Below are 13,611 nucleotides of genomic sequence, written 5' to 3'. Positions count from 1 at the left end.
ATATCTCAAAATGTTATGGACGGATTCAGTGGAAACTTGGTGGATGAGTTGAGTAGGTGATAAGAACAAGCTGATTCGATTTTGGTTCAAGTCTGGATCCAGATCCGGCCTATCAGTGGGATACAAAACAAACTGTTCAGCCTGGTGGAGAGATGCACTCTCTTCTTCTTCTTCTTTCAGCTGCTCCAGTTAGGGGTCGCCACAGCGGATCATCCGTATGATCCGCATAGTGATTTGGCACATGTTTTACGCCGGATGCCCTTCCTGACGCAACCCTGGTCTCCTCTTACGATACAGGGATATGGTACACCTATTTTAAGAGGGGTATACACCGGCCCAGTATACTGGTACTCATTTCGCCGACCTCGGAAGGATGACAGGCTGAGTCAACCCCCTGGTGTATTAATTCAGTGGCCCAACGGGGCTTGAACTCAGGACCTTTTGGATCCCAAGCCGCTGCCCTAACCACTGCGCCAACACCAGGCTTGGAGAGATGCGCTCTACCGAGTGCAATTCTAGGAATAAATGCAGTCAGCTTTAAGAGTTGAGGAACTGCATCATAAGCTGCAAGGGTTTCAAAAAATTCTCACCTCACTCTCCTTTCCTGTCCATCCACAGTTTTGCACATTTTCCCTATTTTTCAGATTTTTCCATCTCCTTACACATTTATTGTTAACTAAACCCACTCAGTTCTCTTAGCCAGTCTGTATGTCCTTACTTACGGTTGACTGTGTGTTCGGTCCTTCACCATGTCTCCATCATCCCTAGAATTATTTGTCCTTGAATGGCAACTCCCGCCACTCCATCATTGTGTCAATGTCACTCCTCTGTCATTCATCTCTTCCATGAGTCTCGATCTCTGTATTAAAAACAACAACATTTAAACAATAAGATATAGAATGGCACTCGGTAGAACACACACATCCACCAGGCTGAAAAGTTTATGTTTTGTGTTCCACCGCTAGGCCGCATCTGCATCCGGACCTGAACCAAAATCGAATCGGCTGGTTCTTGTCACCTACCCAACTCTTCCACCAAGTTTTGTCATCATCCGTCCACAACCTTTTGAAATATCATGCCCTGTATCGTTTTTGGCCCCATCACTCAATGGTGAAGTATCACTTTAAAAGTTGTTGGATCCCGATCCAGATCTTCACCAAAATGGAATCAATTCATCCTTGTCTCACACCCAACTTTTCCACCAAGTTTTGTCCGAATCCATCCCTAACATTTTGCGATATCATGCTAGACATAGTCTTTTGCCCTTTCACTCAATGGTGAAGAATCGCTTTAAAAAATTGCAGATCCAGATTCAGATCTGGATCTTCACCAAACGCCAATCAATTCTTCCTTGTTACACACCCTTCCTGTCCACCAAATTTCATCTGAATCTGTCCTCAACTTTTTGAGATATCCCATTCACAGACGAACAAACAGACAGATAAGGGTGAAAACATAACTTCCGTCCACCTCCGGTGGCAGAGGTAATGACTGCAGGTCATCGGTATAGCACCATCATCAAGTAGACCCATTCAACTCTGTACTCCAATGATGAAGGGACTCCATAAAATATTTCCATTACTCCAGGTGTTACTTTTCAGATGGGTTAACATAGAAAGTGAAACCTTTGACATCACACAACAATAAAATATATATATATATATATATATATATATATATATATATATATATATATATATATATATATATATAATATCCCTGTGTTGTTAGAGGCGACCAGGGTTGCGTCAGGAAGGGCATCCGGCGTAAAACATGTGCCAAATCACTATGCGGATCATACGGATGATCCGCTGTGGCGACCCCTAACGGGAGCAGCCGAAAGAAGAAGATATAGATATATATATATATATATATATATATATATATATATATATATATATATATATATATATATATATATATATATATATATAACATCAATTAGGATTTGGTGGGACAGACAGAGAGACAGAGATTCCTCAATTAACATTTGCACTTTAAGTGGTAATGGTATTGCATAGATAGGAACGGTAGTTGCTTTTTGAATCCACAATTTGAATCTGGGTCTTTAACATAAATTGGACAACCATTCAAATAAAGACACCTGTTTGATGAACTAATGTTGGTTGATCTTGAAGCACATGACTCCACCCCTCTGATAGACTTTATTAAGATCAGGTGCACTAATCCTGCACCGTCCCAGATAAAGGACACCCTGTGGTTGAAATGTCAGAGTGGACTTTTTCAATTTGGACAAAAACCTCCAGAATAGCTGCTTCTTCAGTTCTTCATGCAAGTTTAAAGTGCAATGTCCGAGGGGGAGTGAGAGTGAGAGTGAGAGTGAGAGTTTGAGTGGGAGTGGGAGTGGGAGGTGAGAGTGAGAGTGGGAGTGGGAGTGGGAGTGCGAGTGGGAGTTGGGAGTGGGAGTGGGAGTGGGAGTTGGGAGTGAGAGTGGGAGTGGGAGTGGGAGTTGGAGTTGGGAGTGAGAGTGGGAGTGCGAGTGGGAGTTGGGAGTGAGAGTGGGAGTTGGGAGTGAGAGTGGGAATGGGAGTGAGAGTGGGAGTTGGGAGTGAGAGTGAGAGTGAGAGTGAGAGTGGGAGTGGGAGTTGGGAGTGAGAGTTGGGAGTGAGAGTGGGAGTTGGGAGTGGGAGTTGGGAGTGGGAGTGAGAGTGAGAGTTGGGAGTGTGAGTGGGAGTGGGAGTGAGAGTGGGAGTTGGGAGTGAGAGTGGGAGTGAGAGTGGGAGTTGGGAGTGCGAGTGGGAGTTGGAGTGAGAGTAGGAGTGGGAGTGGGAGTGAGAGTGAGAGTGGGAGTGGGAGTGGGAGTTGGGAGTGGGAGTGGGAGTGAGAGTGAGAGTGGGAGTGAGAGTGGGAGTTGGGAGTGCGAGTGGGAGTTGGGAGTGAGAGTGGGAGTGGGAGTTGGAGTTGGGAGTGAGAGTGGGAGTGCGAGTGGGAGTTGGGAGTGAGAGTGGGAGTGGGAGTTGGGAGTGAGAGTGGGAATGGGAGTGAGAGTGGGAGTTGGGAGTGAGAGTGAGAGTGGGAGTGGGAGTGGGAGGTGAGAGTGAGAGTGGGAGTGGGAGTGGGAGTGCGAGGTGGGAGTTGGGAGTGGGAGTGGGAGTGGGAGTTGGGAGTGAGAGTGGGAGTGGGAGTGGGAGTTGGAGTTGGGAGTGAGAGTGGGAGTGCGAGTGGGAGTTGGGAGTGAGAGTGGGAGTTGGGAGTGAGAGTGGGAATGGGAGTGAGAGTGGGAGTTGGGAGTGAGAGTGAGAGTGGGAGTGGGAGTTGGGAGTGAGAGTTGGGAGTGAGAGTGGGAGTTGGGAGTGGGAGTTGGGAGTGGGAGTGAGAGTGAGAGTTGGGAGTGTGAGTGGGAGTGGGAGTGAGAGTGGGAGTTGGGAGTGAGAGTGGGAGTTGGGAGTGCGAGTGGGAGTTGGAGTGAGAGTGGGAGTGGGAGTGGGAGTGAGAGTGAGAGTGGGAGTGGGAGTGGGAGTTGGGAGTGGGAGTGGGAGTGAGAGTGAGAGTGGGAGTGAGAGTGGGAGTTGGGAGTGCGAGTGGGAGTTGGGAGTGAGAGTGGGAGTGGGAGTTGGAGTTGGGAGTGAGAGTGGGAGTGCGAGTGGGAGTTGGGAGTGAGAGTGGGAGTGGGAGTTGGGAGTGAGAGTGGGAGTTGGGAGTGGGAGTTGGGAGTGAGAGTGAGAGTGGGAGTGGGAGTTGGGAGTGAGAGTTGGGAGTGAGAGTGGGAGTTGGGAGTGGGAGTTGGGAGTGGGAGTGGGAGTGAGAGTGGGAGTTGGGAGTGAGAGTGGGAGTGAGAGTGGGAGTTGGGAGTGCGAGTGGGAGTTGGAGTGAGAGTGAGAGTGGGAGTGGGAGTGGGAGTGAGAGTGAGAGTGAGAGTGGGGGTGGGAGTTGGGAGTGGGAGTGGGAGTGAGAGTGAGAGTGGGAGTGTTGATGAATGATAGGATAGTTTAGCCACCAGAACAAGATGTGTTTGTGTGTGTGTGTGTGTGTGTGTGTGTGTGTGTGTGTGTGTGTGTGTGTGCACGCATGCACATATATATATATATATATATATATATATATATATATATATATATATATATATATATATATATATGTCTGAATATACATGCATACAAAGATAAAAATGCATTAGCTTTGAGCCCAATGAGTCCTGAGGAGTTCATTTACATCAAATGTGCATAACTATCAAATGTGCTCACAATTACAGCAAACGTAGTGTGCAAAAATCGAAAGAGTCACCAGACACTTGTAGGTGTTCTTGTAAAACCTGTTAACTCTAATTATAATTGCCCTGTCTATTCTATAATAATAATAATAATAATAATAATAATAATCCATGATATCATGAATTAGAACAGTCGTTTCGGGTGATGAGACAAACATGGCAATGTCGTTGAATGTGATTGGATGAGGTTGAACTGAAAACAAATTTGCTGAGACTAAGACACAAGGCACCTTCCAGTTGGCTCTCCAGTCATGACTCAATCCACAAGTTGGTGGAACATACTGTTGAATATACGTCAGGTAGCTCTAACTTAATGCATGTCAGGAATATCCCTTTGCATACTTAATGAGTTACAATGCAAGCACAAGGTGCAAAGGGAATAACGGGTTGGAGAAATGGGAAGTTTTTTTTCTTGTCCAAACCTTCCCAACGTGGGAAGAAATTCCCTCAGTCCACAAAAGGCCTCAGTGGAATAGTCATGGACTTAAAGCTGAATGGCTAGTCAAACATCGACACAAAAGCCCTCTGGATTTTAAATACTTAATGGGATTAAAGCGTTTGAATTCTCAACGTAAGTGAAAAATGCCTCACACTTATTACATTTTAATCATCAAGGTTTTTTGCCGTATAGCTTGCTTTCAAAATGGCACTGTGCTCCTGCCAAGCACCTGGTGGATACAAAGAGCTGGAGCAGCTTCTTGCCGTTGAAGAGAAACAGGAACGTAAAGGCCTCTCAATGCAGGTGTAGCCAAGTCCACCTCTGAAAAAAAACAATTAAAAGAACTTCTTCACAGCATGGTCACGCATGGCGATTTGGCCGCAGTTCCGACTGAAAAAATGTCCATGTGCGGCTTTGATAATTCAAGCAAAGTGTTTTGTCTCTTTGGAAACGGGGCCTGAAAATGGTAACTCAGCGAGCCTGGAAACCTGCCGGACGAATCATCATGCTGGTTCCTTTCAGAGAATAGCTCGAGCCCTTCCAGTAGTGCCACTTGATGCCGTTGAATTTTCCTGTGTGCTGTTCGTATGGGTAGTACATGCCATTCAGGTTGGAAGGGCCACAGGCATCGAACCACCATCCTGTGAGGGGGGAAAGAAAAGCAATTGTAGGCAAATCCACTGGAATAAGACCCGAGGACTATCATAATTAGACCTCATGTCTGCGGTTCTTGCAGATTCATTTCGGTGATTTTGGAATCCGAATTTCTCTACAAACGACCCTCTGGCATGATTGTTCACATTTAAAAGATGCGTCTGGTGGTAGAGCGAGGGTGGAAGGCCATACGACACTCAAAGGCCGGTTTGGCAAGGCCTGTAGTCTGAACCTTGATGCCAGCTGGCAGCATTCGTGAGCTGTGTGGAGCCACAAGCCAGGTCCTTATTTCAAGCTACATTAAGTTTCACTGCATACGGGAGCCAAATGGAAGTTCAGGCAGTGAGGTCTGTGACGGGAACAATGGCATCATTGCAAGTTAAAGCCTCGGTGGATCGAAGGATATTCACTTAGCGTTGGAAAGGGCAGACACCTGCCGGGTCATGTCAACACCGGTCTGTTAGTGATACTATCTCCATTGTATCTACACATTTGTGAACACATGTAAGGGAATCGCAGGTGGAAACTGTAAGGTTTAGAAAGCACATTTTACCAAACAACCAGGGAAGTTGCGGTTCAGGTAAGCTCGTGGTGTTTCATGAGCGAGTAGCTTCGTCAGATCAAAGCAGTTGCTCATGAACGTGCTTTTGTGCACTTACCACCCGTTGCAAAATGCGAGCATTTGCACACGCAGTTGTCGTGATCCGAGTCGCGTGTGCTGAAGTCCAGACCATTTTGGCCGAGGCTACTGAAACGTCCGGCCGTGCCGCTGTAGCCTTTAATGAGCAGCCTGCACACGTGAACACGGCAGGATCTGTTAGAAATACTGATGTTTTGTTGAAAAATGTTTTTCACAGCAATCATTGGATGTTGTGGTTAAGGAATTGAATCTTATCAAAAGGGTTGTTTGTTTGATCCTAGTAGTTTTTTTTTTTTTAGCGCATTACAGCAAGGTGCCTTCATGGTTGGTGCACCAACTTTTTTCAGAGTAATCCTTGCATCCTCAGTGCTACAAATCCCTGAAATCACAAAATTTGAGATTTTTCAAAAAGTAGTCATGAAACGTGGTAAAGCCATAATCTGACGGATGGAGTAAAAACGCATTTGAAATCTGATCTCGTTTCCGGTGTCATGTATTATTCCCAAGCAGTAACCCAGGATACCCCCATGCCAAGTGTTCACAATTACGGAGACGTCTCAACATGTGCTTCGGATGATGGGGCACATGGCGAGCTGCGCGAGACTGCAGGACTGTGCCGTTTTACCTTGGGCAGCAAGTCTGTGGTCATTTGTGTTCAAGCGATGCCTCTGATCGACAGCCAGTATGCTTTGGGCCCGGCCCATCTTGGCAGGCCACTCTGCATGGTGCTACATTAACCAACACTGTGTTTGGCATTGTAAATGTCCCAGTAATTCTCCATGTGAGATTAAAACATATATATATATATAAATATATAAAATTTCTCTCACATGAGTTGTGCAGGTGTCGTGGTGAGGCATGGATCAGGTTCAGAGTGGGTAACTAGATTATCAAATCACAGCATATCCAGTGGAACTTCTTCAGGGATCAGCAGTTTCATTATTGTTTACTGGTCTGGTCTGGTTTATAATAAGTAAATAATACTGGTCATCAGTGAACATGGCAACCAAATAGACAATACTGTCGGAATATTTTTTATACCAAGTTGAGGCTCGTGGAGCAGCCAGAATATAGAATAGATCAGGACTTAAGATAACTAAAGGAACAGTAGAAAGAGAGGGGGAGAGTGAAATACACCAACGGCACGGTTGAGGGAAAAAAATAGAGTGAAACTTGCACAAATAAGGGATATGGAGGCAAGAATCCTTAAAAAGGACAAGATGAATGCAGAATTCAACTGACAGGAAGGAAAAACTGGAAATTTGGAAAGAGGTGGGCTTGGGAAAGAGGGAGGGGGTTGATGGGGATAGAAAATATCAAGCTTTTGGATGGGGGATGATTTGAAATTGTGGTGAAGAGCTGTCATAAAGACTTGGAGGGAAGAATGAGATTGAAGAGAATGTGGAAGTTGGTTCCACGGATGGGAAAAAGGAGAAACAAATGAGGAGCTGAGCAACGATTCTGGGTTTTGGGAGTTTCACTCAAAGGGGGTTGCTGATGGACTGCTGGCAACCTGCAGAAACCTGGGGTGGGCAAACGATGGAAAGAGCAGAGGGTGCAAGACCAGAAAGGAGGCGGTAGAACTGATAGAAGACAGACAGACCACGGACCTGTCTGCGATGTGATATGCCCATAGACCTAGCTTCAGCGTGGGAGATACCGATAATCTTGAAGGCCTTGGTATCTAGTATCCATGGCGTCAAGTTGAGCAAGCTGTGAGGCAGGGGTGCCAGCCCAGAAGGGAGAGCAGTACTCCACTGAGCTGTGGATAAAAGCCTTGTCGGTGGATAAGACTTCAGGTGTTCCAAGGAAAGACTTTGCATGATGGAGGGTGCCCAGTCGGTGACTGTGGTTTGTCCAAGAAAGATCACAGCTGATAATGAGACCCAAAGGTTTTAGTGACTGAACTTCTTCAAGAGGATTATAATTTTTTCTCTCTCTCTCTCTCTCTCTCTCTCTCTCTCTCTCTCTCTCTCTCTCTCTCTCTCTCTCTCTCTCTCTCTCTCTCTCTCTCTCTCTCTCTCTCTCTCTCTCTCTCTCTCTCTCTCTCTCTCTCTCTCTCTCTCTCTCTCTCTCTCTCTCTCTCTCTCTCTCTCTCTCTCTCTCTCTCTCTCTCTCTGCTCTGTGTGTGTCTCTCTCTCTCTCTCTCTCTCTCTCTCTCTCTCTCTCTCTCTCTCTCTCTCTCTCTCTCTCTCTCTCTCTCTCTCTCTCTCTCTCTCTCTCTCTCTCTCTCCTTCTCGCTCACTCTCCCTCTCGCTCACTGTCTCTCGGTCTCTTTCTCTCTCTCTCTCTCTCTCTCTCTCTCTCTCTCTCTCTCTCTCTCTCTCTCTCTCTCTCTCTCTCTCTCTCTCTCTCTCTCTCTCTGTGTGTGTCTCTCTCTCTCTCTCTCTCTCTCTCTCTCTCTCTCTCTCTCTCTCTCTCTCTCTCTCTCTCTCTCTCTCTCTCTCTCTCTCTCTCTCTCTCTCTCTCTCTCTCTCTCTCTCTCTCTCTCTCTCTCTCTCTCTCTCTCTCTCTCTCTCTCTCTCTCTCTCTCTTCTCTCTCTCTCTCTCTCTCTCTCTCTCTCTCTCTCTCTCTCTCTCTCTCTCTCTCTCTCTCTCTCTCTCTCTCTCTCTCTCTCTCTCTCTCTCTCTCTCTCCATTCCTGGAGAAATAATTATGACAAGTCAAAAAATTCAGGGAAGTGTTACTCAAGTGATGAGACATGCAATGCCGGAGCGCATCTTGTATAGAGCCTGTTGGTCAGCAAACATGACATTTGTGCCACAGTAATAACCACACGAGAACGTTTCATCATCGTCACATGATTTTGCAGTGAAAGAAACTTTTATTTGTGTGGATTGTGACCACTCGACATAGATATAATGAGAAAGCGCAAGAAAGAGAGAATCAAAAGTGATCGATATTGGAGATGGATGAGCTTTGTAGGCCCTGATATGTATAGGCCTACCTGTAGTTGAGTCGCTCGCTGGCCAGGCCAAAGCGGTCATACAGAGAGAAAGCACGTGAACCGGCCCAGTCACTCAGCTCCACACGCAGCTGCTGAGGACGTGTGCGGCTCAGCTGGTGCACAGGTTCGTTGCCGAGCCAATGCTCACCACCAGGCTCCCCAAATCCCTGGAAGAGATAATGTCGGCACAAGGGCCGTGTATCACCCATCATCTTTCTGTGACATTCCAAACCTCTGCGATATACTTTATAAATGCACTCTAAATACACCAACCACTCCTTGACAGTTATTCATACACAACACAGCTGCTCCAGATGTACAATATTAGCTGCCAGGAGCAATGGTACGTAAAGCATTAAAATAAGAGACATTCCAACAAAATAAGAAAAGAAATAAAACACTATCCAGTCAGAATGCAGATGCTGAGGGCTTGTAAAGTTTGCATTATTACATGTCACGGAGCTCTGCAGACTTAGCTGCACAGCCATTTGCTTTGCAGATATCGCACCCCCTGGCTTTTCACATCGGCAAATGTTTTTGCTTCGTTTTCATTTTCCATCAATTTTATTTTGCTATTACATGAACACAACGTCGTGGAATAATTCAAATCCCATGTTGTAAAAATGACCCCGTATGCGCTGGAGCATGTATGGTTAATGTTAGATCTACGTGCAAACCTTGGATTTAAATGCTAAATAAATATCAATGCGGAGTTCACTCGACCTTTTATTATGGAAATTCATCCTTCTGCAGCTAGTAACTATATCGCTTACAGGAACTTTGGGCCTGTTGAGGAATCTATAGGCCTCTCGTTTGTGCTTGGCCTCTTCAAAATACATATGCAACACCTGTAGGCGCTATAGGCCTCTATTTGCAGAATTAGTTCCACAGGGCTCTCTCATAGGACGTAATGTGCAGAATTATTTATACAGGTCTCCCTCACCGGAGCTTTGCTAAGAGCATTAGGCCACTCGTAGGTGTTCGACCTTTCATATCTTAAGCGGATGGTGTGTTCGGGGAGAAATTGTTAATTCAGACGAAATCTGAAGTTTTAAGAGCTGAGATGAGTGAGTGTGAATGGAAGTTAGTACATCAGAGCTTCGGACTAGTTACTCCATCTGGGACCGGGGATTGGCAATACAGATTTCATCAGTGTGAACATGGCATAAGCATTTCATGACTCACGATCTGAGGACACTGTCCGTAATAATTCTTACGGCGATGCCTTCTCGAGAAACCAACTAGTTCGCTACCTGCCACCGAACACCTGCCACTTTTTTTCTCCTATTAAATATTTTCATGTATACACCCAAACTTACTCCAGGTAAAAAATTTAATGGAATATGAATTTACTTAATTGGATACCTGCGTGAACACGGCATAAGATCCTCTCGTCAGGGATTAAGGTCAGTCTCATTGATATACAAGAAATATGCGGCTCTTAGTTCTTGGTTCTTACATGGAATTGGGCCAAGCACAAACAGAATGTTTGTCAAAAAGTTGGTTTGTTCAACCCGGCACTAAATAATTTAACTAGTGTCAATAGCAGAGGCTGACTTCAAAAAAAAATAATAAAAGAGCACAGCTTCACCTACACAACGACGGCAATGATATGATTGGCTTACGTGTATTGAATGTGATGGATAGTTTCTCATTTCTTAAAACCAGTCACTCTCCCACGCTTGCATGACGAAGTGGGTTGGTGGAAATTCTGACGATGCACCACCTCTTTGGGCAAACTTCCATTTTTGTTTTCAAGTGCTTTCGGATACACTTTCGCTCCTGCAAAGCTTCGGTTTTATTGGTCGGATTTCTTTTGGCCATTTGTTTGTAAGAGCTGTGTGTTTTTTTACTTTATTATAATCGTCGAATGTTAACAGTGTCCTCTGCAGTCTTTGGGAATTCACTGCTGTGAAGGCATCTTTGTAGACCTGTTTGATGGTGGTTCGTGTTTATTACTAAGTCTCAGCAGGCCTCATTCATTGTTTATTTGTATTTTTTCTTTCCGTGTCCAGCTCAGCTTTCCACCCTTCTGTGCCACAAAAGTGTTAGTTTTAACATTATCAACATAGTTTCTGTCCACCCTAATGTTCGATTTCAACTTACCTTACTCTCTTTTTACCTTTCTTACCTGTACCAAATAAATCTTCTGTTTTTAAGGAGTAAAGCCACTTCAATATTTGGCGATGTCCTTCCATTCATCAAAATTAAGAAGAACCGTCTTTCTCATCCACCATGTTTAATTCTGAATGGTTCTAAAGAGTAGTTCTAAAGGGTTTCAATGGGTAATTCTAATGGGTTCCAATGGGTAATTCTAAAGAGTTTGAATGGGTAATTCTAAAGGGTTCCAATGGGCAATTCTAAAGAGTTCCAATGGGTAATTCTAAAGGGTTCGAATGGGTAATTCTAAAGGGTTCTAATGGGCAATTCTGAAGGGTCTCATGAGTAATTATAAAGGGATCTAATGGGTAATTCTCAAGGGTTTCTAATGAGTAAGTCTAAACGGTTCTAATGGGTAATTCTAAAGGGTTCCAAGGAGTAATTCTAAAGGGTTCTAATGGGTAATTCTAAAGGGTTCTAATGGGTAATTCTAAAGGGTTCTAATGGGTAATACTAAAGGATTCTAATGAGTAATTCTAAAGGGTTCTAATGGGTAATTCGAAAGGGTTCTACTGGGTAATTCGAAAAGGGTTCTAATGGGTAATGCCAAAGTGTTCTAATGAGTCATTCTAAAGGGTTCTAATGAGTAATTCTAAAGGGTTCTAATGGGTAATGCCAAAGGGTTCTAATGAGTAATTGTAAAGGGTTCTAATGGGTAATTCGAAAGGGTAATTATTAAGTGTAATTATAGAGGATAATTGTGGAGGGTAATTATAGAGGATAATTATGGAGGGTAATTCCAAAGGGTAATTATGGAGAGTAATTATAAAGGCTAATTATAGAGGATAATTATGGAGGGTAATTCCCAAGGGTAATTATGGAGAGTAATTATAAAGGATAATTATAGAGGATAATTATAGAGGATAATTTGAGAGTAATTATACAGAGTAATTTGAGGATAATTATAGAGGGTAATTATAAAGGGTAATTATAAAGCGTAATTATAGAGGGTATTTTTAAAGGGTAATTATGGAGGGCAATTCCAAAGGGTAGTTATGAAGGGTAGTTATAGAGGGTAATTATAAAGGGTAATTATGGAGGGTAATAATCGAGGATAATTATCGAGGGTAATTATAGAGGATAATTATAAAGGATAATTATGTTGGGTAATTATAAAGGGTAATTATAGAGGGTAATTATAAAGGGTAATTATGTAGGGTAATTATTGAGGGCAATTCCAAAGGGTAGTTATAAAGGGTAATTATAGAGGGTAATTATGGAGGGTAATTATAGGGGGTAATTATAGAGGGCAATTCCACAGGGTAATTCCAAACGGTAATTGTAGAAGGTTCTACAACGAAATTATAAAGGGTTCTCAAGGGTAATTCTGAAGGGTTGTAAAGTGTAATTCTAAAGGGTAATACTAAAGTGTAATTCTCATGGGTTCTAAAGGGTAATTATAAAGGGTGATTCTAAAAGGTATTTCTAAAGGGTTCAAAAGGGTAATTCTAAAGGCTTCTAAAGTATCATTCTAAAGGGTAATGCTAAAGGGTAATTCTCATGGGTTCGAAAGGGTAATTCCAAAGGATAGTTCTAAAGGGTAGTTCTAAAAGGTAATTCTAAAGGGTGATTCTGAAGGGTAATTCTAAAGGGTAATTCTAAAGTGTAGTTCTAAAGGGTAATTCTAAAGGATGATTCTAAAGGGTGATTCAAAAGGGTAATTATAGGGGGTTCCAAAGGGTAATTCTAAAGGTGTAATTCTAAAGGGTAATTCTAAAGGGTAGTTCCAAAGGGTAATTCTAAAGGGTAGTTTTAAAAGGTAATTCCAAAGGGTGATTCTAAAGGGTAATTCTAGGAGGTTCTAAAGGGTAATTCCAAAGGGATTTAAAGAGTAATTTTAATTCGTTTCATTAATTTCTAGGCTTTGCCTATTTCCTTCAGACACAGGTGCGAATTTTTTTTAAACGACTGTCCTCTCTTTGTGGGTAATTCTCAAGGGTAATTCCAAAGGGTGATTCTAAAGGGTAATTCTAATGGGTAGTTTTAAAGGGTAATTCCAAAGGGTGATTCTAAAGGGTAATTCAAGGGGGTTCTAAAGGGTAATTCCAAAGGGTTTTAAAGAGTAATTCTAATTGGTTTCATTAATTTCGAGAGTTTGCCTATTTCCTTCGGACACAGGTGCAAATTTTTAGATCCTCGTGGAGGATCTCTAAGTCTTACTCACGTTGTTGTTCTTCATCTTCTTCTTGTGGACTTTTTTGTTTCACAGCCTACAGTTTTCATTGAAACTTCCTGAAACTTGGCATGTATATGTAAAAAATACCCTGCGCAGACAGTAACCATCTCCGATTTTGAAAATTCCTCCTAGAAAAAAGTTATGACGTCAGAATATCTCCGATAAGGCCTTAGTTATTTTATAACTTGGTTTACAGATCCGCCGACGGTATATTTGCCGAAATGAAATATAAATATAAAACACATTTTTAGCCTTTTATATTTATACATTTTCCGCCGAAGGTGCAAAAGTTTCAAAACCCGAAATGTAAACGTCAGCATTTATTTTCAAAATACAATTTCGTGTGCGCGCAACAAAATGCCGA

The 13,611-nt window shown here is 43.3% G+C and overlaps 1 protein-coding gene across 1 annotated transcript in view; it reads right to left on the bottom strand.

Annotated features, from left to right (window-relative positions):
* Positions 1–4,097: 4,097 nt before the first annotated feature.
* The window catches only part of LOC147017416 (angiopoietin-2-like), a 145,435-nt gene continuing 135,921 nt past the window's right edge, over positions 4,098–13,611 (bottom strand). Inside the window, exons 7-9 of the mRNA XM_085847063.1 lie at positions 8,912–9,078; positions 5,984–6,114; positions 4,098–5,311 (exon numbers count right to left, since the gene is read on the bottom strand). Of these exons, the coding sequence (XP_085703189.1) occupies positions 5,142–5,311; positions 5,984–6,114; positions 8,912–9,078 (468 nt within the window). The 3' untranslated portion in view covers positions 4,098–5,141. The remainder of the gene's footprint in view (positions 5,312–5,983; positions 6,115–8,911; positions 9,079–13,611) is intronic.

This window comes from Eptatretus burgeri, chromosome 11 (genome assembly GCF_056783735.1).
Source record: "Eptatretus burgeri isolate ZD-2024b chromosome 11, Ebu_testis_v1, whole genome shotgun sequence".
Lineage (NCBI taxonomy): Eukaryota > Metazoa > Chordata > Myxini > Myxiniformes > Myxinidae > Eptatretus > Eptatretus burgeri.
The sequence above is the reverse complement of the archived record's forward strand: the minus strand, read 5'-3'. Positions and strand labels throughout refer to the sequence as shown.